At 43.4% G+C, this 24920-nt stretch overlaps 1 protein-coding gene across 1 annotated transcript in view; it reads right to left on the bottom strand.

Moving 5' to 3' along the window:
* Window positions 1-23134: 23134 nt before the first annotated feature.
* Window positions 23135-24920, bottom strand: part of LOC121554253 (B-cell scaffold protein with ankyrin repeats-like) — a 32111-nt gene continuing 30325 nt past the window's right edge. Inside the window, exons 13-15 of the mRNA XM_041867724.2 lie at window positions 24763-24792; window positions 24120-24199; window positions 23135-23301 (exon numbers count right to left, since the gene is read on the bottom strand). Of these exons, the coding sequence (XP_041723658.2) occupies window positions 23272-23301; window positions 24120-24199; window positions 24763-24792 (140 nt within the window). The 3' untranslated portion in view covers window positions 23135-23271. The remainder of the gene's footprint in view (window positions 23302-24119; window positions 24200-24762; window positions 24793-24920) is intronic.

Below are 24920 nucleotides of genomic sequence, written 5' to 3'. Positions count from 1 at the left end.
AGTGACTGGGTGTATTGATACACCATCCAAAGTATAATTAATAACTTCACCATATTCAAAGGGATATTCAATGCCTTTTTTATTTTATTTTTTACCCATCTACCAATAGGTGCTCTTCTTTGCAAGGCATTGGAAAACCTCCCTGGTCTGTGTTTGAAATTCACTGCTCGACTGAGGGACCTTACAATTATCTGTATGTGTTGGGTAAAGAGATGAGGTAGTCATTCAAAAAAAAAGATGTTAAACACTATTATTGCACACAGAGTGAGTCTGTGCAACTTATTATGTAACTTGTTAAGCACATTTTTACTCCTGAACTTATTTAGGTTTGCCATAACAAAGGGGTTGAATACATATTGAGGCAAGACATTACAGCTGTTCATTTTTTATTAATTTGAAAAAGATTCTAAAAAAATAATTCCACTTTTACATTATGGGTTATTTTGTGTAGGCCAGTGACAAATCTTAATTTAATCAATTTTAAATTCCATCTGTAACACAACAGAATGTAGAAAAAGTCAAGGTGTGTGAATACTGTCTGAAGGCACTGTATATATACCTCACATGCGACCCGTGATAAGAATATGCAATTTGTATATTAACAAAGTCTATTAAATTAATTATCTGACACCATCAAGATGATTAAAATATGCAAGCAAACATTAGACAATAAGTTGATGTTGACTAGCAACAGTTGGTCTGAGAGTGGAATACTAAAGTCAAATAGATTTCATTACATTGTCAAATTAATTCACATACAAGGCATGAAGCTTAATTTACAAGGCAATACTGACATTAACATACCATTCACAATCTAGGCATACAGATCTTACAGTTACATGACAGAGCATGAACAAAGAGATACCTATTAGGCCAGAGGCCTAGAAGCCTAGGAAATGTGAATTTCTCATACAATGTTTCCGTAGAGTGTGTAGCAGGACAAGAGCGAGAAGAAAATACTTTAATTCCATATATACCAGATCTGACTTGTTTATATTCTAAATCAATTGTTGACCAATCCACAGACCAAACCAAAGGTAATAAAACGAAGGTATCCAATCAGATCGAACCAGCCAACATCCTCTAGGAAGGCAGTCACATCTACAGTACCAGTAAAAAGTTTGGACACACCTACTCATTCAAGGGTTTTTCTTATTTAATAAAAACGATTTTCTACATTGTAGAATAATAGTGAAGATGTCAAAACTATGATATAACACATCATGTAGTAATCAAAAAAGTGTTAAACAAATCAAAATATATTTGAGATTTGAGATTCTTCAAAGTAGCTACCCTTTGCCTTGATGACAGCTTTGCACACTCTTGGCATTCTCTTAACCAGCTTCATGAGGTAGTCACCTGGAATGCTTTTCCAACAGTCTTGGAGTTCCCACATATGCTGAGCACTTGTTGGCTGCTTTTCCTTCACTCTGCGGTCCAACTCATCCCAAACCATCTCAATTGGGTTGAGGTCGGGTGATTGTGGGACTATCATTTGTTTTCAACAAGACAATGACCCAAAACACACCTCCAGGCTATGTAAGGACTATTTGACCAAGAAGGAGAGTGATGGAGTGCTGCATCAGATGACCTGGCCTCCAGCAAGGCACTTAACCCTAATTGCTCATGTAAGTCGCTCTGGATAAGAGCGTCTGCTAAATGACTAAAATGTAAATGTAAATGTAAAAACCCATGAATGAGTAGGTGTGTCCAAACTTTTGACTGGTACTGTATGTGTGATGACCTGAGGGGGTGGGCTGGGAGCAGTAGAGAGAAGACAGCATTCCTGAGAGGACAAAAGAGATCCTTGCACACAGTGTCGTCAGAGTTCACTCTGAACAACTACAAGTAACCACAGAGATCATCCATCCATATAGATTACATCTAAGTTCTCTTCAGAGGACAAGTTTCAGTTAGATACCGAACATGGGTGCAATAGCATCACTAACACACATTTCAATAGTCAGTCCGCTGGATACTGTGTGAGAGAGATACAGTTGGCCCATCAACAGGGGGAGGGCTGACAAGCCCCTAAAATTCATGAGCCATTCGCCATGTGGCCAGAGATGACAGAAAGCACCTAGTTTAGGGCCAAGCCTACACAGATTTTTTTATTGTCAAGATATTTTTTTTTAATGTGGTTGTAAACTGGAATCTCGTCAACCCGAAAAACTGCTTTCAAACAGAAAATGACCTCATTATAACATCCCATGCCAAATTTTGCCCGCTGGGATGTGTGCAGCCTGTATAGGACTGTATAACCTGTTCACATGCAAAAAGGTATGTTATTTTATGGCGAAATTGTGTAATATTCAATGTTCCCTGACCCTCACTCTCTTTCAGTAACCTGGCATATCCAGTCAAGGCAAAATAAAGGAAATGCACTAACAAGACTCTTCAAGCAGATGTTTAGCGTGACCTTCACTTATACGAGCCCAAGAGAGCGAGCTAGAGACAAGAGAGAGACATGATTTCTTCAGCTGTGTTTGGGAATGAGACTGAATATCCATTAGGTGCTGCTTCCATCCTCTCACTCTTCTCATCCACTCCCATATGGCAGGCGCATGAATCTGGGCACAGGGAGAGAGTGAAAAATAGGTCCCATATGTGTGTCTGTTTCTCTTTGTTAGTTCCCAAGCAAACAGAAGCCTTCTTCAGCAGATTGAGTGAAATTAATGTTGTTTTAGATGTCCAGATATGCAGCCCTCATTTGCATAAGGAGCTCACATCACAAGCTGTAAAAATATGAAGTTAGACTCTCACATTGAAGGATGTGCTTTAAAGGGACTTTCTGAATGCCACAACGAAAGTTCCCTCTGGCAAAAATAGTTATTCTATTCTACCCTATCTATTCTATTCTATTTCTTCTTTTTTTTAATGATAAAATAAGATTTACTTGTTCAAATACACCATTTTAATATGAATATTTACATACAGGCTTTCATACAGCACACTATCTATAAAGACACTATATAATCTGTACATTGCATCACAACAACATTTTTTTGACCAATATTACCATTCCATGTAAAAGAAAGAAATGGTAAAATGACAAGATATCAGTGTCTGAATATAAAGTGTACAGGGTAAACCCCCCTTTAAACACAAACAGCAACAGAAAAAAATCTAAAGAGAATCAAAATACACATGACAATATATATGGTAATTCAATGCATTCTAAGTTACAGGACATGTATAGGCTACCGATATGCAGCATCATTCTCCATAGGGACTGAAGAGGTGTATAAATACTGTATCTTCTGTTTACTAGGTGTAAATGTTCACCTTAATTTGAGAGGCAAGTTCCAGAGGCTCAAAGTTCTTGATTGTCCAGTGTTATTAGTTGATATTCAAATGATCCGGTAAGACTTAAGCTGTTGTTTCTCCAGTGCTTTCATCAGATAAAGAGTTGATCAGATGCAAAGCGAAGTCTGATATTTTGTCCCAATCTTTTTTAATATTGACCATCACCATTTGTTTAGTCTCATCTTCATATGTTACGTCAGAAATTGTCTCTGGATCACTTCTTGCACCTAGAACCACATACGCCTTAGCTATTCTCTCTAGCTTATCTTCCATATGAATCTCTGCCTGTTCCAAAACATTATTCTCAAACTGAGTCCTGTGAGAAGACTTTCTACAGCAGAACTCATTCCAAGGCAATACAGACATGGTCAACAGCCCTACAATACCCAGCACCACCAGCAAGCCATATACCTCTGAATCATTTTTTAGGTCAGCTATGGTTGCTTTTTCTGTCAAATTGAGCTCACTGCTTTTCTTGCAGGCAAGCGCTCTAGAGCTGTGATTTAGACAGCATGTGTACCAGAACCCATTGATGAGAACAGAGGCGACCCAGAGTAACCCTGTAGCAGCCGCCTTGAAGATGAATTTGAACAGTCCAGCGCTGAAATCACCCCTGAGTTTACACTCACGTTTGCATTTGCATGTAAATCGAAGGATTCTTCTGAAATGTTTATCTACAAAGAGAATCATGGAAAAAATGATCAAAGTTGGTAATGCTATGTAGGTACCACAATGCCAAGAGCTTTTATCAGGTGAACAGGAGCATTGCAGGTGAATCTGAAATTCAAAGTAGTACACTACAATGAAAATGATGACCACATAAACACTTGCTGATGCTATCAGGTGTCTGAAGATCACTTTTTGTCCAGTTTTAAAGCTCAGCATGTCCCACATGTTGACCGATCAGCCTGTTAACAGATTACTCTAGGTTTATACAGTGTCCAATCTTGTCAATCTGTCTCTGTCTAGATGTATGGAGTTCTGCCTGTTTCGGATACACAGACCTCTTCTAGTCTCAGGTTGGTGGATAATTCCCTCTGGTGATGCAGAGCCACAGATGCTCTCAGTCCACTTGAGTAAAACAGTTTTGTAGTATCAGTTGGAGGAGGTTCACAGCCCTAAAAATGTTCTTGGTTCTGACTATTGTTTTATAATAACCCACCCTATCTCATGACTTTACTGTGCTAGTGCCGGGAGGTGACACACAGATTGTTGGAATCTCCAAACATATACCACAATGGTAGTCACTTCCCCCGTTGCCAGTTGCTTTGAGGAAGTTTGTAGGTGCAGACAGTTGTGTGTTCAGAGGAACAATGTCATGGGATCTTATATACATGATCAATTCTCACTTTTATACAAATACAATTCTGTTTTATTAATGGAACATCAATCTCACAGGAAAACAGTGGTTTCTATTGTCACGACTTCCGCCGAGGCTACCTCCCCTTGTTCGGGCAGGTTTCGGCGTTCGTCGTCACCTGCTTACTAGCTGCTGCCGATCCATTTATCATCACTCCACTTGTCTTGTCTAATTAATCACACACACCTGGTCCTTATCCCCAATTAGTCAGTGTATAAGTGTTCCCTCTGCTTCCTTGTCTGTGTGGGTGATTGTTTTAGTGAGCTGTGTGTAGCTTGGTTGAGCTACCCTTACCTTGTTGTTGCCAGGGTAGATATTTCCCCTGTGGCTGAGTTTTGTTGTCGCATGCTTGCGCAACTGTTTATAGACGGAATAAACTCTTTGGATGCGTATTACTCTCCTGCGTCTGACTCCTTCTATCACACGCATCACATCTATGGCGTAAACGACACCCAAAAAGACCAGGGGATGTTGTGTGCTTCCAGGCCTATGACAGGCAAAGTTCAATCCATTAATGCCATACCATCATGTTTCTGAACATGGTACTGATTTGTGTGTGTGCATGTGTGTGCGCAAGTAAAACCAAAATGTTGACTCACCCTAATTGTAGACTAGTTGAACGCCAATGCCATCCTCCTCTCTTTCATGTTGGAAAAAGGGTCTGTGGCTCTTCCATACAGTATCACGTTTAGTTTTTGTTGTCATAGGCTACCTATCTAAAATGCTTGCTAGACTAACTTCCTGGCATGGGTAACAATGAACCAGCTAAGTTAGCTAGTTAACGTGAGCCTACTAGGCTACATCTAGGCTACATGTTGAACTTCAATCGTCTCAGGCCAGTGGCACAACATATTAATTTATGGTTAGATCAGAATCGGCATCATAATCCTTGGCCTATACAGAAAATTAAGTCAAAACCACAAATCCAAATCCCCATCTCTATCCATGGCTTAGGAAAGGGCCGATTTCGCAAGCTAGCTACTGCAGGACAGACCAGAAACAGACATGTTTTTCTGAAAATGCTGTTTTGCTTAGAAAGTGATTTGAATGGTCTGAAGCCAAATCCAAACTGGCCTCCCTTGGGGGGTGTTTTGCTGCACCAGTACAACCCACAGTTGAGCTCAGCTCAACACTGATTGGCTAATTATTTTATAATTGTTTCATCAAGGGAGGCCAAATGCTTGCTGGCATTAATCAATCAAATGCTACGGTGGCAACATGTTATACTCTTTTTGTCCAGACAGCATCAGATACATGGGCTACACATACTGAGACAGAGGGGCACTGTTTCCCTTGCTCTGATGATTTCTCCAGTGAGATGGAACCACTTGTGAATTGACGGAAAATAATGAAAACACAGAGAGACGAAAGATACATTATTTTACCATTTAAATTTTTTTATTGGTCAAATATTTGTGGAAGCCTGGCTTCCCTTGGCATCCATTAATACAACCCTCTCTGGTATATGAAGCACACACAGGTTAAAGGACTGAAATGGTCTATTTTAGGTATAAACCAACGTGTTTTATCTAATGAACAAAAGAGATCTCACATTACCCAAATTTGAGCCTCCTTAAATGAACTTGCCTGTGGTATTTAGAATTGATTTCAAAATGACCATTCGTCAACAAAACATAATACACTATGCACTAAATCAGAGGTACAATAGTGGCTAAACCTCCATGAGACCACTATACAGTATTTCCTCCCTTCCCTAGGAGGGTATGTCAGGTGTTACCCAATGCCTCGGCAGGTGTTGTTGACTGTGTGACCAGACTCGATAAATCGGATCATCTCTTCTCTTAACCTCATAGAGTCTGTGACCCGGCTATAAGGGAAAAGAAGGCATCATGACGAGCACAGACTCCTGCTTGTCACTCATACTGTACCTGTTGACCCAAGACTGAGCAGTCCAAGCTGAGCAGACAGACTTTACTACAGCAGACATACACTGAGTATACCAAACATTAAGAACACCTTCCTAATATTGAGTTGCACTCAGAACAGCCTCAATTCAATGAAGCATGGTCACTACAAGATGTCAAAAGCGTTCCACAGGGATGCTGGCCCATGTTAACTCCAATGCTTCGCACAGTTGTGTTAAGTTGGCTGGATGTCCTTTGGGTGGTGGACCATTCTTGATACACACGGGAAACTGTTGAGCGTGAAAAACCCAGTAGCGTTGCAGTTGTTGACACAAACAGGTGCACCTGGCACCTACTACCATACCCCATTCAAAGGCACTTCAATCTTTTGTCTTGCTCATTCACCCTCTGAATGGCACACATACATAATCCATGTCTCAATTGTCTCAAGACTTTAAAATCCTTTAACCTGTCTCCTCCCCTTCATCTACACTGATTGTTGGTAGAGCATGGCACTTGCAACGCCAGGGTTTTGGGTTCGATTCCCATGGGGGACCAGTACGAAAAGGTATGCACTCAGTACTGTAAGAGCGTCTGCAAAATGACAAATGTAAAAAAAATGTAAATGTAAAATGGATTTAATGGTGTTCTTAATGTTTTGTACACTCAGTGTACATCCTATCTGGATTAACCATGCAGAGCCAAGAGTCTCCCACATGTTCCTTTCCCTGGCCTGCACTTCTACAACCACCTTCACAACCACCACTGTTACCCCCCCCACCCCACCTTCACCACTACGACCACCACTACCACCTCCACTACCATCACTACTACCACCACCACTACCATCACCCTTCAGCCACCACCGCTACTACCACCACCACCACTACCATCACCCTTCAGCCACCACCCCATCCCCACCACAGCAGAATGGAATAGGGCATCAGTCAGAGCGTGATAGTAGCAGTAACCTCCCCCCACCCCCCAGTCATCTGATGTGAGGTAACATGTAAGGGCGAGCCTCCATCTGCCATTGATGCTACACGGTAGCAGAAGGTACAGCTAATGAGGCTTGATTTGACATGGCACCTGCCTCCAATCTGGGGCTCTCTACCCCCTTTCTCCTCCCGGCCCAGCCCTCTTCCTCAACCTCAAGGTGTAATCATTGGTTAGTGTGTAACGGGAGAGCCCAGTCAGCCCACAGGACCTCAACCAGGGGGATTCATTAGTGGATAGGCAAGGCTGCAAGGGAACAACTCTTGACCTGCCATCCACCAAACCACCAAAAGTGCCTATAGCCTCTCCTTCAGAAGTGGGGTGAGATGGAGCATGGTGAGATGCAGAAAGGCTTTTGTTTGGTAGAAAATGTATTCAGGGTGAAATGTGGCATCAGTGATCAGATGTATCCTTCCCTACTACAACCAATGATGTGAGGATGGAGGGTGCCCACATGTAAAAATCGATGTTTCCACTCGACAAGCATTTTGTGTCACTTTCAAGGGGGAAGCTGAAGAACATTTGAAAAGGTTAGTTGGGGAAAGCCCTTGACCTCTGGTGAGCAATCCATTTCACTTGACTGCTTAATGCAGCATGACTAGTAACAAAGAAGACTTTAGGCTGACTTTAGCCAATCACTGTTTGGAAAAAAGTATAATGTGTGTGCTGTTATGTCTCTGTAACATCCTCACCACATAAATCATAAAACTGGGAAAGGTCTGAAGCCTCTGGTGAATTTATGAGCCAGTTCTGTGGGAAAGGCTTCATGACATAAAACGGATCTTTCCGTTGGACTACATTTGTTTTCTTTTAAATTCCCTCTTTTGTTGGTTTGGAACAGTTTTTAGACTTTAGCCAGAGGCAGGCTGACGTTGTGTGGCAATTTAATGATGTGCGCTGCCCTCTTCTGGTGAAAAAGGGCTCAAGGATACTATTGCAAAACCTCAATGGTGAAGATAATGACCAAGGAACAGGGTCGGGGTCAATTCCAGGGAGAGAATTCAAAATCATATTCAAGATCAGAAAAATCTGCAAAATAAATGGCACTTCTGACATTTTAAAATGGAATTTCAATGAAATTGTCTGAAATGAATGGAATTGACCCCAACCCTGCCCAATAACAAATACGTTTTCCATTTGGAAATTGTTTGATGTAAATACTACACTCTCATTAAAACAAGAGAGCCAAATTCAGATATTGCAACAAAAGGCCGATTTTCAAGGTTAACTTACGCATACTGATTCCTTCTGCCGTGTTTGTGAAATGTGAGATATCAACTGTTACTCAGTAACAAATTACACAGAATGACTTGAATAGGTTATGGCTTAAGAAAGTAATTAATAAATGCTTCAACCACCATTGCGAATCATTCATTACCAAACTGAATGTTACCCATATGTTCACCTTCGATAGAATGAAGCTACATCCCTGTGGTTAACGTGGGTCTGATCTTTAGGCAGGTGGTTGGAAACAAATGCAGATGGGCAGAGCATGGAAGCTCTGGATTTGTGAGCTCCTCTTCCACATCGAGCTGCACCCAGGGCCCTTGAATTATTACAGGGCCCCCATTCATAATTAGCAGAAGCCTGGTGGGACCTAAGCCCCTCCTAACGATGCCTTTGTTGGTGGCTGATCTATTCACAATAAATGAGAGAAAACGTATGACTGTGAGAAGCGCTCCTGCATTGAGGGCTAACGTGCCTTTAGGCAAGCTCTCAAGGATCAATCACACATTATCTCAATAGTCCCCTCGTTACGACGAGCGTTCACACAGAGGGGTGGTTGTGTGTGTGTGTGTGTGTGTGTGTGTGTGAAGCTTGCACTATTTCAAAAGTCTCAATTCCCACAGGCCTGAATAATTTTCTGCACAGACATGTCACTAGAGCAATAATGTGAAACAACTACAACCATTATGAGAGACAAGTGGTGGACCAGCCCATATCAAATAGGCCAACAAAAGCCATTTCATAGATCATTACTTTTAAATTAATGTAATTAATATATACAACAAAAATTGTGCTGTACTAATCATTGCACAAGTTGCAGCAGCAGGCTAAACTGTGTGAACAACTTGCAAGTACAAATTCTCTAATATATACATTTTACAAATCTACAAAAACATACAAAGATCCCTCCGCTGCATACCAAAACAAGTGGTGGGCCTACCGTTTGGCTGAAAAACTAATCCCAGATGGTAGCTTCAAAGTCTCTCTGACTATACCACAAAGAAAGTGATCCTACGGGTTGGCATGGTGGGCCATCTCTTCCTGCCCTATCGTGTCCACGTGCATGCTGGGAGTGCGGCCACAGATGGCCCACGGTACGCAACTGTACAGCACAGCTGTGGAAGTTACCTGAATTTGATTCCGTCGACTGTAGCCTAGCAACAGCAGGCACAAACCATCACACACAGTGCTGAATGTTTCTAGTGTGGTGCCAGCAGCGGGATGGGCCCAATGGGCGCCTGGTTGCAGCTCACTGGCCGGTGACATTGAGCGAACGCTGGCGTGCTGCGATTAGAGTATCAGAGTCCCACAGCTTCTCCAGGAGGAAGTTGTACCAAATGTAAAATCCAAGTAAGGAGGAGCTGGCATGTTCCTCTAACACAAGTGGATCTTAATATCCAAAGTGCCTCCATTTTATCTTGTTTCACAGATATCAAATGCATATACGCATACAGTATGTTTCATGAACACACGCTGAATGTACATGGTGATATACAATACATTAAACAAAACGTAATCAAAAACTATGACAAAATAGTATTGATAAAAATGACATTATTTATGGCTCATTATATTATTATATATGACCCAGCTAATCAACACATTACAGGGAAGGAATTGATTACTTCTGTTCATATTTCAATCTGTACATTTTTAGGCTACTTACAGTAGTGATATACCCTGCATCCCCCAACATCTCTCCTCCTATGCCCAACAGAAGCCTATCTTCAACAGCGTCTGTTCAACTAAAACAACAGACGCCTCCCGCCACATGCTCCAGCCACTTTGATTTCTTCCCCGTGCAGTTGTTTATCAGATCCGATCTGGTGTTGTTTGGCACAACCTGTCTACCCATGGCCGTACCTTTCATCTTCCCTTGGCTCTGGGGTGGGGGGACGTGGCTGTCTAGAGATGTTACTCGGTGACGGGCAGTGTCCAATCTGGTTTGTGTTGCACTGGGGGCTGGATGAATGGCTGGGGGCTGGATGAATGGCAGGCCACCACTTTGATTCTCAGCGGCGGCTCTGTTCACTTGTATTCCCTGATAATTAAGGAGTCATCTGCCCAGCTGAGTTGGAGGAGAGGAGAGAGACACATTTATATTACAGTGTATTAGAGTTTTCCACTTACAAACATACACCAAAACATTCAAATACAATGTTGTCAGGAAGAGATTTCGATCAGTCAAATGATAAGGTGTGAGACCGAGGCAACACAACTGAGGATATTCCTCAGCGGCGGATCCTTCATCTCAATAACTGTATGTGGTTTCCTCAACACTCCAAAGGTCTCCTACTGGATATCAATCAGTAAGGGATTATAGAGGGAAAGGGTAACTGGGATTGCTTAGCGAGCGAGCTCCCCTGCTTGAGTTTACACACGCGCGCACATTTGTTTTACTATCCTTGTGGGGACCAAACAATTGATTCTCATTCAAAATCCTATTTTCCCTAAACCTAATCCCTAACATTTTAGTCATTTAGTAGATGCTCTTATCCAGAGCGATTTACAGGAGAAATTATGGTTAAGTTCCTTGCTCAAGGGCACATTTTACATTTACATTTTAAGTCATTTAGCAGACGCTCTTATCCAGAGTGACTTACAAATTGGTGCATTCAACTTATGATAGCCAGTGGGACAACCACCCAAATTCAATTATTTTTTTATTTTATTTTTTATGGTGGGGAGGGGGGTGGTAGAAGGATTACTGTTATTATATTCCAGGTATTCCTTAAAGAGGTAGGGTTTTAAGTGTCTCCGGAAGGTGGTCAGTGACTCCGCTGTCCTGGCGTCGTGGGGGAGCTTGTTCCACCATTGGGGTGCCAGAGCAGCGAATAGCTTTGACTGGGCTGAGCGGGAACTGTGCTTCCGTAGAGGTAGGGGGGCTAGCAGGCCAGAGGTGGATGAACGTAGTGCCCTCGTTTGGGTGTAGGGTCTGATCAGAGCCTGAAGGTAAGGAGGTGCCGTTCCCCTCACAGCTCCGTAGGCAAGCACCATGGTTTTGTAGTAGATGCAAGCTTCAACTGGAAGCCAGTGGAGTGTGCGGAGGAGCGTGGTGACATGAGAGAACTTGGGAAGGTTGAACACCAGACGGATAAGTTGTAGGGGTTTAATGGCACAGGCAGGGAGCCCAGCCAACAGCGAGTTGCAGTAATCCAGACGGGAGATGACAAGTGCCTGGATTAGGACCTGTGCCGCTTTCTGTGTAAGGTAGGGTCGTACTGTTGTAGAGCATGAACCTGCAGGATCGGGTCACCGCTTTGATGTTAGTGGAGAACGACAGGGTGTTGTCCAGGGTCACGCCAAGGTTCTTTGCACTCTGGGAGGAGGACACAATGGAGTTGTCAACCGTGATGGCGAGATCATGGAGCGGGCAGTCCTTCCCTGGGAGGAAGAGCAGCTCCGTCTTGCCGAGGTTCAGCTTGAGGTGGTGATCTGACATCCACACTGATATGTCTGCCAGACATGCAGAGATGCGATTCGCCACCTGGTTATCAGAAGGGGGAGAGGAGAAAATGAATTGTGTGTCATCTGCGTAGCAATGATAGGAGAGACAATGTGAGGATATGACAGAGCCAAGTGACTTGGTGTATAGAGAGAATAGGAGAGGGCCTAGAACTGAGCCCTGGGGGACACCAGTGGTGAGAGCACGTGGTGCGGAGACAGATTCTCACCACGCCACCTGGTAGGAGCGACCTGTCAGGAAGGACGCAATCCAAGAGTGAGCAGCGCCGGAGATGCCCAACTCGGAGAGGGTGGAGAGGAGGATCTGATGGTTCACAGTATCAAAGGCAGCAGATAGGTCTAGAAGGATAAGAGCAGAGCAGAGAGAGTTAGCTTTAGCAGTGCGGAGAGCCTCCGTGACACCGAGAAGAACAGTCTCAGTTGAATGACCAGTCTAGAAACCTGACACGGCTTTTTCACCTAGTCGGCTCGAGGATTCAAACCAGCGATCTTTCGGTTACAGGCACAACACTCTTAACCGCTAGGCTACCTGCCACCCTACACCTTAAACCTAACCCAGGGGTTCCCAAACTTTTTTGGCCCGTGACCCCATTTTGATAATACGTTTTTTTCGTGACCTCACCATGTCAAAAAGGTATGTAATCAACAGCCAGTGTTTACTTTTTTTAATTGGGGCTATGACAGTCTGTTACAAATCAGTCTGACAGTACTTTTGACAGTATTTCAATCTGAAGAAGATATGGTTTCAAGTGACAGAAATGCATCAGAAAGGTATTGGGAAGCTCAGAAGATCATCAGGCAATAATTGTGCATGATCTTCTGCGTAGAAAAGAACATCTTCATTGATGATGTTATTTTTCCCCCATTCTGGTTTAGTACCAATATGTTTGTGGCTTGTGGGCATTGTAGAGGGAAACAGAAGATATGCAGTGCATTTGGAAAGTATTCAGACCCCTTGACTTTCTCCACATTTTGTTATGTTACAGCCTTATTCTAAAATTGATTAAATTATTATTTATTCTCATCAATCTACACACAATACCACATAATGACAAAGTGAAAACAAGTTGTTAGAAATTTTGCAAATCTATTAAAAATAAAAAACAGAAATACCTTATTTACATACGTATTCAGACCCTTTGCTATGAGACTCGAAATTGAGCTCAGGTGCATTTTGTTTCCATTGATCATCCTTGAGATGTTTCTACAACTTGATTGAAGTCCACCTGTGGTAAATTCAATTAATTGGACATGATTTGGAAAGGCACACACCTGTCTTAATAAGGGCCCACAGTTGACAGTGCATGTCAGAGCAAAAACCAAGCCATGAGGTCAAAGGAATGGTCTCTAGATCTCCGAGACAGCATTGTGTCGAAGCACAGATCTGGGGAAGGGTACCAAAAACTTTCTGCAGCATTGAAGGTCCCCAAGAACACAGTTGCCTCCATCATTCCTAAATGGAAGAAGTTTGGAACCACCAAGACTCTTCCTAGAGCTGGCCGCCCAGCCAAACTGAGCAACCGGGGGAAAAGGGCCTTGGTCAGGGAGGTGACCAAGAACCCGATGGTCACTCTGACTGAGCTCCAGAGTTCATCTGTGGAGATGGGAGAATCTTCCAGAAGGACAACCATCTCTGCAGCTCTCCACCAATCAGGCCTTTATGGTAGAGTGGCCAGACAGAAGCCACTCCTCAGTAAAAGGCACTTGACAGCCATTTGGAGTTTGCCAAAAGGCACCTAAAGGACTCACAGACCATGAGAAACAAGATTCTCTGGTCTGATGAAACCAAGATTGAACTCTTTGGCCTGAATGCCAAGCGTCACTTCTGGAGGAAACCTGGCACCATCCCTACGGTGAAGCATGGTGGTGGCAGGATCATGCTGTGGGGAAGTTTTTCAGCAGCAGGGACTGCGAGACTAGTGAGGATCAAGGGAAAGATGAACAAGCAAAGTACAGAGAGATCCTTGATGAAAACCTGCTCCAGAGAACTCAGGACCTCAGACTGGGGTGAAGGTTCACCTTCCATCAGGGCAACGACCCTAATCACACAGCCAAGACAACGCAGGAGTGGCTTTGGGACAAGTCTCTGAATGTGCTTGAGTGGCCCAGCCAGAGCCCGAACTTGAACCTGAACGAACATCTCTGGAGAGACCTGAAAATAGCTGTGTAGCAATGCTCCATATCCAACCTGACAGAGCTCGAGAGGATCTGCAGAGAAGAATGTGAGAAACTCCCCAAATACAGGTGTGCCAAGCTTGTAGCGTCATACCCAAGAAGACTCGAGGCTGTAATCGCTGCCAAGGTGCTTCAACAAAGTACTGAGTAAAGGGTCTGAATAATTATGTAAATGTCATATTTCCGTTTTTTATTTGTAATACATTTGTAAAAATGTCTAAAAACCTCATTTTCCTTTGTCATAATGGGGTATTGTGTGATGAGGAACAAAACATTTCGAATCCATTTTAGAATAAGGCTGTAACGTAACAAATTGTGGAAGAGGTCAAGGGGTCTGAATACTTTCTGAATGCACTGTACATGTTCCAGGGAGTAATATACTTAAACGGTTCAGAAGATAGAGCCACATTTGTAGGAAGAAAACAGAACCCGCTCTGTTTATTACAACCACGTCTAGCGGCTACTGGAGTGTACGGACCTAACCCTGGTTCTATGAACCAAGATTTTTCAGTTTCTCTCACGACCCGATTTTCAAATCAGGCAACCCCTAGTTTGGGAAACGCTGTCCTAACCCTTACCCTAATTCTAAACCTAGCCTCTATGCCTAAAATAGCCTTTTTCCTTGTGGGGACTGGTGAAATGTCGCCAATTGTCCGAATTTCCCTTGTTTTACTATCTTTGTGAGGACTTCTGGTCCCCACAAGGATAGTAAAACCAAACACAGACACACACACACACACATTAAGGCATAGAGACAGCTTGAGGAGAGAGATAGCTGGAGGAAGGTGTGTGTGTGTATGCCTGTGTGGTTGAGGGGGGTGGGTAGTTAGGATTCCCAATATGTGTTCTGGGAATCAGAAAAGGAGGGCCAGATGGCACAAGCCTGCCAGTCTTTGAGAACCACAGCATACGGCGGCAGGGACGCACGGCAGAAGGTAGTGGGGGAAATGGAGCCACAGATCTGGGGTCATCCGCTTGAAGTTCCTCCCTCCCTGGAGCTGTTCCATCCAATCCCTTTGAACAAGAGATGAGGCATCTTTATATCACAACTGTGTTTGTTTCTGTTTAATGTGGCATTCACTTCAAAAATCCTAAAGATCCCCTCCCCAACAGCCTCCTGAGTTCCTAGCATATGTTATCCGACCTGATGAAACACGGCCTGCCAATAACATTGAGCTCTCCATACATGGGCATACAGTATGTTGTCTGGTTTATCATCATCTTTCATCTAGTGGGATTTCATTTCATTTGTGAAATGTACATGTGAATACTGCCTCATATTGCACAGCAAGAAGCAGCACAGTTTCTTTACATTGTCTTTGCAAAGATAGTTATGCCATAAATCACACCAGTATATTGGCAATTTTATCGTTCATGTCCATATGCCAGCTGACAAGCTAATCCTGTTTGAATGACAAAATTGAATGACCTTTTAAAAAAATAAATGTTTTCACATGAACCTTAAACCATGAAATCCTGTTTCACAGACCAGTATGATACTACGAGTAACATATACGGTCAAAGGGGGCTGAAGTATAACAGAGCTGGTTCGGTGAACCATGCTCACGTGATGAGTAACCTTGCCTGAGACCTGAAGACTTGCGTTAGCTCCCCAAGCAAATTATTAGGCTTTAGCTCAGCGGGATTACACAGTTCCAGGAGACACATATATCTACACATCCATGATAAGACCTTATCAGCTGAGTGTTCAGCTGTTATCATCTCTCTCCACTGCGAATGAGTCTGTTCCATTATAGGCCTTTTACAATACAGGCCTATCCCTCACCACACATCTCCTTATATTAATAGACTTATTGAAATAGACTGTGGATCCCAGTAGATAGGACCTCTGCCCATCATTATAATGCCTTCATGGGCCGCATAGATCTGGCAACGTTCACAGGCTCGCCAAGACATCTGCCATCCAATATGGCAACGTGGATGGGAGGCGCTGGCTAGAGAGAGAGAGAGAGAGAGAGAGAGAGAGAGAGAGAGAGAGAGGGGGGGGGGGGGGTCCCGTGCCTTTTGTTAGTGAGCTACCTATTATTGGTTTGCGTGTGTGTGTTGGATGGGATGTAAATATTGTGTTTATGGTTGCCACTGCCTCTATGGAAACTGTATAGAGGATAATGAGATGCAGTTGTTATGGTTGTCAGCTGGACGTCACGACGTGGAGATCCCTCTCTGATCCCTCTCTGATCCTTCTGGACGGCGTTTGTTAGGAATAGTATTCACACTGGGCCTCATGTAAAAATTGTTTTACTGTTCAGTAATGAAAACACCCATAGACCTACAGATATTCCCTGCAGTGGTTACACTTTACTTGAAGGGTACCTACCAAAGGACTTCATAACATATTCATAATTGTATCTTAATTGATTTGTTTCAAATCCAGTCGTGAGTGAGTTGTGAAATTCTGATAAGTGCAAAGAAACAGCATTTCGCTTTGAAGGATATCCAGCAATTAAATGTAGCATTACTTGACACACACACACCATAGAATTTGGGTGCCAACACTGATGCATTTATCAGCTAACGAAGCTAACCAAAGCCCCTGCCCAGCAGGTCTGGAGAAGGCTTAAACATAGACTGGAATCAGGACGGTTGCCATGTCTTCTACTATTGGCTATTGGGCTTTAATTAACCTACATAGGGCCTGACTAGAGCTGACTGCTTCAATGTGCAGTGATAGATAAGGCCCCTTGGATGATTGATTTATTTGCTGCACGTGGTTGTGATTTCCATAACATTACCACCCCCCAATTACAAGCCATGGGAAGTCGCATTATGCAGCCCTCAATATATGCCCACATTTAAAGAGCTGAGGTGAAATGTAATAAGATGTTACAGTGTGCATATGCATAACTAGGCAAGGTGGACCCATTTTGACTTTGCTACATGTACAGTACTCCCTGATTGGTCACTTTGGCCCCTTTGATAATACGCCACTAGGGACTATAGGGAGCATGATCACAGGGTCTCAATGCATTCAAACAACCAGGAATCAAACCTTGGAATATGTTGCACTAGGGACTATGGGAACTGTGATAGCCGCAGCCGCCAGGAAATGAAAACAGCACGAGAAACGTCCATATCCACATCAATCCACAAATCCAGGAACATAAAAAAAACAACGAAAATAGCAGGCATCCATCTTGGCATATTGAGGCAGGTCCTGGCAGCCATAACAGCATGCAGCAGCTAGGCCCTGGCTCTGTGATTGCAGTGCCACGTTTCCATCAGGAGATCACTAAAATAACGGTGGGATTAAAAACGGGCACTGCTGGCACATCCAGGCAGGCAAGTTTCGGGGGGGAGGGGTAGGTGGCGGGCATGGGGGGAGGGCACTGTTCCATATGCGCTACACCTGCACCACTCTGAGGCGCGCACCAAGCACACGGCCTGGCAGGCTTTGCCAATCCATCACTGATTGGAAGTTGCCATGGTGATAACTGGGAAACTGGTAGATGAGGGCGAGGGGGGCTGTGGGGGTGATGTAAAAATTCTCATCACGGTATTTTTTTAATTTAGGAAATTGGCAAAGGAAGTGTATTAAATTAATCACCATTAATAATAATTCACATATGGGACAGAACATAATTACACTCTTTTTTTGGCGCTACGGGTGATAGGAGCGGTGATAGGAGCAGTGAGCGCAGAGCTCCCCCCGAAAAGCTGATCTCATCAAAGGCACTTAAGCTCTCCCGGTAGTCAGAGTGAAGATAGGCGTCTATCTGATAACAAGCGTTTTATGAACATATCTCTGAAGTTCATCGCAGAACATAGAAAGAGGTGATAAGAAGACTCCCTTGAGCCATCGTTCATCAGATCTAGATCTGTATCCATCCGCCAGTCTGTTGATTATCAACCGAACTACCACTGGTGGATGGCAACAACAAGAAATAGGCCTTCTTGTCTGCTTGACAATCAGCGGCATTTCATCTTCTCTCTGGGCTTGTTCAACATTCTAGCCGACAATGCAGGCGACTGCCGACTGACTGATCTACAATAACCTTGCATCATAAAAAACGACTCATTATTATTTGTAGATCAGTCACAATTTACCAATAATACATTACTGTTTTGATGCTCTCGAAACATGGCCTCTGTCTCCAATACTCATGTTTATTCACAACCACAGCCACTTTCCTCCTTGGATAGCCCTTCTCCTCCATTTGGTTATCATGTTTTAGTTACATTTAGTTAGATATTCCCCCTTTTTGGAGAATCTTACGCTCCATGCTATATGGGACCCTTGGGACATCCCTTCCCCATTGAAGTTAACATTTTAAATGGTTAGGGTTTAGAGTAGCGACGTCCCTAGTATTCCGGGTACACTGACCGAAATCTTACCAGTAGCTTTTGATAACAAAATGGCCGCCGTCCAACTCCAGGCAAAGGCTGCGATTGGATGATTTCCTCACAAGCTGGCACTTGGAGCTGCCAGGGAGTGCTGCAGCACTTGATTCAGCTGGAATCCAATGATAATCGGAGTGAAGAAAGTCATTAAAATCATTTTCCAGGCAGAAAGTCCCCTGGATAGAAATACCCGGCCCCCTTTTTTGTTATGTTAGAAGTTCCCTTTGGATGGATTCCTGGCGTGATTCTGTAATTGGGGGATGAGTGTGTGGAGTGCTATTTGGGGGGGAGATGTTTGATAGATTGCTTCAGGCCACAAGTTTGTATACAACTGATGCTTCAGAGACAGACCACAATACTAATTGCTCACCTTGGTGATAAGTTTGTGTGAACACAGTGCTCCCCCTGGTTAAAATGCAGTCTGCATAGGCCTATGGGCAAATTTCATTCTACATAGGCTCATGAGAAAATTGCATTCTACATATAGGCCTATGAGAAAATTGCCAGAGTGTTGTTAACCATATAAGTGACCCTTTAATCCTGATTGCGATGCTGGCAAACATCATTGTGTGTGTGTGTGTGTGTGTGTGTGTGTGTGTGTTTGTGAGTGTGGTGGCTTATCTATTTGATTGTTCAGCTGGGGTCTAGTGTGAGCAGATAATACCCAAATCCAAACCAGGGCTTTGGGTAGAAATCTGGGCATCCAGAGATAAACCTAAACAAACAACACACATTCAAAATGATCAATATAAAGTCCTTTGCATTTTAAGTTGTTTTTTCTACCACATGATTCCCACCCTCAATGTGATTGAGAAATCACCATAATCACCACATGGGCCACCATCTTGCACACGATTAGTTGGACATTGAGTCAATACATTATTGCACGTGTGGAAGAATAATTAACGTAGTTCTTATAGAGAACCCTACTAATGCTTGTGAGAAGCACATTTGAGACGTCACAGGAGGGACCTGAGGAAGACCTAAGGGAGTGTTAGGCCCCCTGGGAAAATTTTTGTGAAGTGTGTTTGTCATTATCATTTGCTGTGCCTCTGTCTGTCAGCAGTTACTAAACAACAAACAAATGATTACCCCTTAGTTTAGGAACAGTCATGTGCTGTGCCAATCAAGCTCTTAAAGAGGGCAGCACCCTTTTGTGGAAAACATAGAACTGCATTTACACCACTAGGTGATGACTACCTACTGGGTCTGTAGACATGCAGAATACAGTCAATCTGTCTGAAGGATAACTTAAGATACAGGACAGTATCACACCTTTCATTTGCATACAAATATTGTCCAAATTATTTAAAGGTAGCAACTCCTTTGTCATTTGAGCGCAAACTGATGCATTCCTTCCTTGCAGTGGCAGAATGACTAACCTAATTATCCCATTAATGCAACATTTTCAGCTCTTCCTCCCCAGTATCAGGCAGTGCGGATGTGCCCTTTCCACTTACTTGAAAAGGCAGAGCCGGCCGCCTCAGATGAGCTGACCCGTGGTGGAATTAGCCAACCCGTCTCGTCGCCAGGCCCGTCCCCTGTCCACCCCTGGCCTCCCCGCTACTCCAACAGCTTGAACACGCCTGGGCGCTGCTTCACAAAAGGCCTCAGCAGAGGAGGAACTATTAATCTGTCCAAAGCCTCATAAGAGAGAGCCGCTGGTGGGGCCGGTGTGGGGCCCCTGGGGCCCCTGGTAGGAGCGTCGAGCCCAGAGACGGAGCTCCACAGACCACTGTGTCTTAATTTGGCCCCTGATCAAACAGACGGTGACAGTACAAGGGCACATGACTATGTACCTGTGCCCTTTGGCAGAAGGATGTCACTGTGTCTGCAAGGGATGAACCATACCCTAGAGACAAGGGAGAGTTGACATAATACAGAGGGTTGGTTGGTGGTGGTTGGGATTCAGAAAGGCAGGGATCTGGTAGTCCCCTGTAGCTCAGTTGGTAGAGCATGGCGCTTGCAACGCTAGGGTTGTGGGTTCGTTTCCCACGGGGGGCCAGTATGAAACATGTATGCACTCACTAACTGTAAGTTGCTCTGGATAAGAGTGTCTGCTAAATGACTAAAATGTAAAAATCTGGTCGTTGACCCCCAACAAGGTAATGTAGCTCCAAAGATAATTAAAAATTGTCAATGAGGTTGGAAAAAATATATATTCTGAAAGCCAGGTAAGTCTTTGCGGCTCTCACCTTGCAAATAATGATTGTGTGATTCCTAGCCATAGCCAAATTCTGTCTGTCATGAAACGCAATACGATTCACATCAATCACAATTACAGTAGTCTACACCTGGTCCGGACAGCGTCATGGACACACAACTCTTCAATTGTACACATCTGGGGCAGGACACCTACTATTTCAAGACGCCCAAATAAACAGCACACATCCTGACTTAAGTCTATTCAATTTACGGTGGCCGGGGGTTACTCCACGGCTCTATCCCAAATCAAAGGCGTCACCCCAAACCGGAGGTGCTGCTCAGAACAGCTTGTTCTCTTCCTGGTAAGGGGTTCATGTATGCCGTATGTGTTGTGTGGATTAGGGGATGAAAGAATGCCACTGACTGTGAAATTGCAAGATTTTTATCAGGGTTGCAGCTGTGCTCAATCCTCCGTTTTAATCCTGCCAGGGCCCAGAGAAACAACCCAAGGGGGAGTCACAGTCACAGGAAAGTGTGTGTGCATGTGTGTGCGTAGAATTCTTACCCTATTCAGGCTAAAGTTATGGGTAAAAATGAGATGTTACAACATTTTTATTAGCACTGTCACATAAACAAAATTAAAGACATTGACAGAACACAAGCAAACCTGCTCCTGGAAGAAGCTTCCTCTTTCCGCAGGAAGAAGCTTCCTCTTTCCTAGCTGTGCACCATGAAACATTTATGCATGATGAACCATGGCCCATCTCCACCACCATGCCCTGACAGGGAAGACCGAATGAACTATGCTCAGCAGGTGACAGACACACATATGCCTCCGATTCCACGGGGTCCTGCAGCCTGAGCCGGATTATCTCCAAAGGGCTAACTGGCAGGACCAAGAAGGAATGATGGGCTTTAATACATATTATTCACAAAGAGCATGGTTGATCAGGAGAATGGCACCCAGCGTGTACCCAGCTGCTTGGTTGGCAAACAGCTCCGACTGATGCCAGGGTTTCTAGACAAGGGAATCTAGTTCAGCAGACAACCGTTGTGGAACGTTGTAATAGAAATGCCATGAATGGAACATACGTGATTCCTTATTCTACATGTTAGAGGGACATGTTTGTTCTACATATTATATTTATATCTGAACGTTACACATGGTACCCTGATGAATTCGGCCCAAGCCTGAGGTTTGTGGTTTGCCCTGTATTAGTTAAATTCCCTACAAGGACTTTACGTTCTTTGAAACCTATTGTATTTTTTTTGTTAGACCCATTCCGGCTGCTGTATTGTATGGCAGTGATAATGAACCACTGCTTTGGTACGACAACGTCAGTTTTCTATCAATAGTCACCATCTCATACAATAATAAAATCCTTGAAATCTCATATGGGTCGAGGTTTATCAGATTACCCCAAACATCCACAACTAACATGAATTATATTCCATCATAGTCTTGGACCAGCGATGAACCCGTACATCACTGCTTTGTGATGCTGCCCTCTGGGGGCAGATTCCTGTACTGCAAGGAGCTGAACAGAGGCGCTTTATCCCCTTCTATGGATGGGTGACGTTTCCCCTAGGTACAGATCTTGGATCAGCTTCCCCTCCCCCAATCCAAACCTTAACCATTATTGGGGGGAATGGAGAACTGACCTAAGATCAGCGTCGAGTGGCAACTTCACCCTACTCCATATGGATGACTACATGTTTTGTGTGACCATTACTGTTGCCTATTTCTACATTAATCAATTTGTGTTTAACCTTCACAAGACTATGAGAGTAGAGGAACCAGATCACATGACCATATAGGCTCACTTTGTGATATGTACTGCCACACTAATGATACACATTGAGTCTTGAAGAATATCTCTTAGAAATGCCTCAGGAGCTGAGGTCAACGGTTTTAAGGTGTATGTTTTTTCATTGTCCACTAGAGGGCAGAGTAGGACTTCTAATGAACTATATGCCCTGCAGGCCTAGCACTCCCCATTCAACTGATCACAGCCATCAAACGAGAAGATTAGATGAATCAGGTACAAATCCTGAGCAAACTGTATAGTACTGTATATTATGTAGGTGAGTTGTGTTCATGTATGTAACACAGACAGAATGAGGAAATGACCTACCCCATACCCCTACAGTATAACACTGTATGAGTTATACACCCCAGATACAATTGCATGACATTGTGAAATAAAATGATTTAATAAAAAAAATAACTTAATCATAACAGATATGGTAATCTTTATCATGTTAGATTTACATTGTATTGATATCTTGTTATAGGGATGCAGGACATAGACATTTCCATTTATATCTATAAGAGCTTGGTTCTTCAGTATGGATGAGAACAAGACAAAGAACTTAAGGATCTTGTTTCTTGTTTGATGGCACCTATAAGAGTATGGAAAATCATAGAGTAAATTTAAAATCATATTAATAAGTGAATCAAGTAATTTCTTTGAGATTGTACTACTACTGCAACAGCTTTAGTAATTCAAATACTTACTTCACCGTTTGTTTGCTTTCCAGAAGAGATTTGACTGAAAAGCAAATGTTCAACACTTTCCCTTAGAAATATGGTTAGCTATGGTTTTCATCTTTATAAACTGCTAATTTAACTATCAACAAGAACTCAAAATCTATAATCCAATTTCATTATGACATGTTGAATTATTAATTTTGTATATTTGTTTGTAATTTTACCCCCTTTTCCTCCCCAGTTTCGTGATATCCAATTGGTAGTTACGATCTTGTCTCATCGCTGCAACTCCCCAACGGGCTCGGGAGAGGCAAAGGTCGCGCCATGCTTCCTCCGAAACATGACCCGCCAAGCCGTGCTGCTTCTTAACACCTGCTTGCTTAACACGGAAGCCAGCCGCACCAATGTGTTTCCGAGGAAACACCGTTCATCTGATGACTGAAGTCAGCTTGCAGGCGCCTGGCCCACCACAAGGAGTCGCTAGAGCGCGATGAGACAAGGGAAGTCCCCCGGCCAAACCCTCCCCTAACCTGGACGACGCTTGGCCAATTGTGAGACGCCCTATGGGGCTCCAGGTCACGTACGGCTGTGACACAGCCTGGGATCGGACATGTTGAATTTTCAACACAGATGTAAACACATGGACTGTGTGGACTCCCAAATGACTCCCTATTTCCTACATAGTGGACTACTTTTGACCAGAGCCTATACAAACACATGATATACTTACATGTTGTCCTTTAAGTGGTTTGCTATAAAAGTCAGTCTCCACCGGCTGGCTTCCTCTGCGACATTCATTCACAGTCACATCTAACCAAGAGGAAGAAGTCAACAGAGACATCATATTAAGTCCACTGTCAGACTTTCAAAACACCAGGGTCGTGTTCAGTAGGGCTTAATGTAGAAAACAAATGATGGTATGGTGAAGTGCTACCCCGTTTCACTCCGTTTCATAATGTTTTCTCCCATTTTGTGCCCACTGAAGATTACCCAGACTTCTCACAGGTTGATCAGTTTCTCTTTGCACTCACAGTTATCACAGTACATGGAGGGCTTCAGAATGCAATTATAAACCAGATGTTATAAATTAGCTTTTAAGACTGAACTACTTACTAGTGGTACACAGACCATAGCAACTACAGCGAAGAAATAGATCTCAAGCAATATGGAACCTAGAACATCAAAGCCACAGCCTTGGGGACTTTACGCTCTTCTGAGCAAACTGTTCAGAAGAGTTTATCTAGCCAACTGTTCCTTTGGGACAAACGTTTCACTGCTGCAGAAACTGAGGCAGCGAATGAAAAGGCATGGAAAACAAACAGAAGACACCAGTCTCTCTCTCTCTGAATACGAAGGATTTTTCAAGGACTTACTGGGTGTGTGGTGGATGATGTTGATTTTATCTGGAGAGAGAAGATAAAGGGTTGGTAAGCCACTGTTACTGTACTGCATGTGGCTCTCTACTCTCTTTCTGCAATGACACCTTTATCAAGAGATGTAAAAATTCCCTCTGCCAAGATTCTCATTTGGA

The sequence above is a fragment of the Coregonus clupeaformis genome, chromosome 39, assembly GCF_020615455.1.
Source record: "Coregonus clupeaformis isolate EN_2021a chromosome 39, ASM2061545v1, whole genome shotgun sequence".
Taxonomy (NCBI): Eukaryota; Metazoa; Chordata; class Actinopteri; order Salmoniformes; family Salmonidae; genus Coregonus; species Coregonus clupeaformis.
The sequence above is the reverse complement of the archived record's forward strand: the minus strand, read 5'-3'. Positions and strand labels throughout refer to the sequence as shown.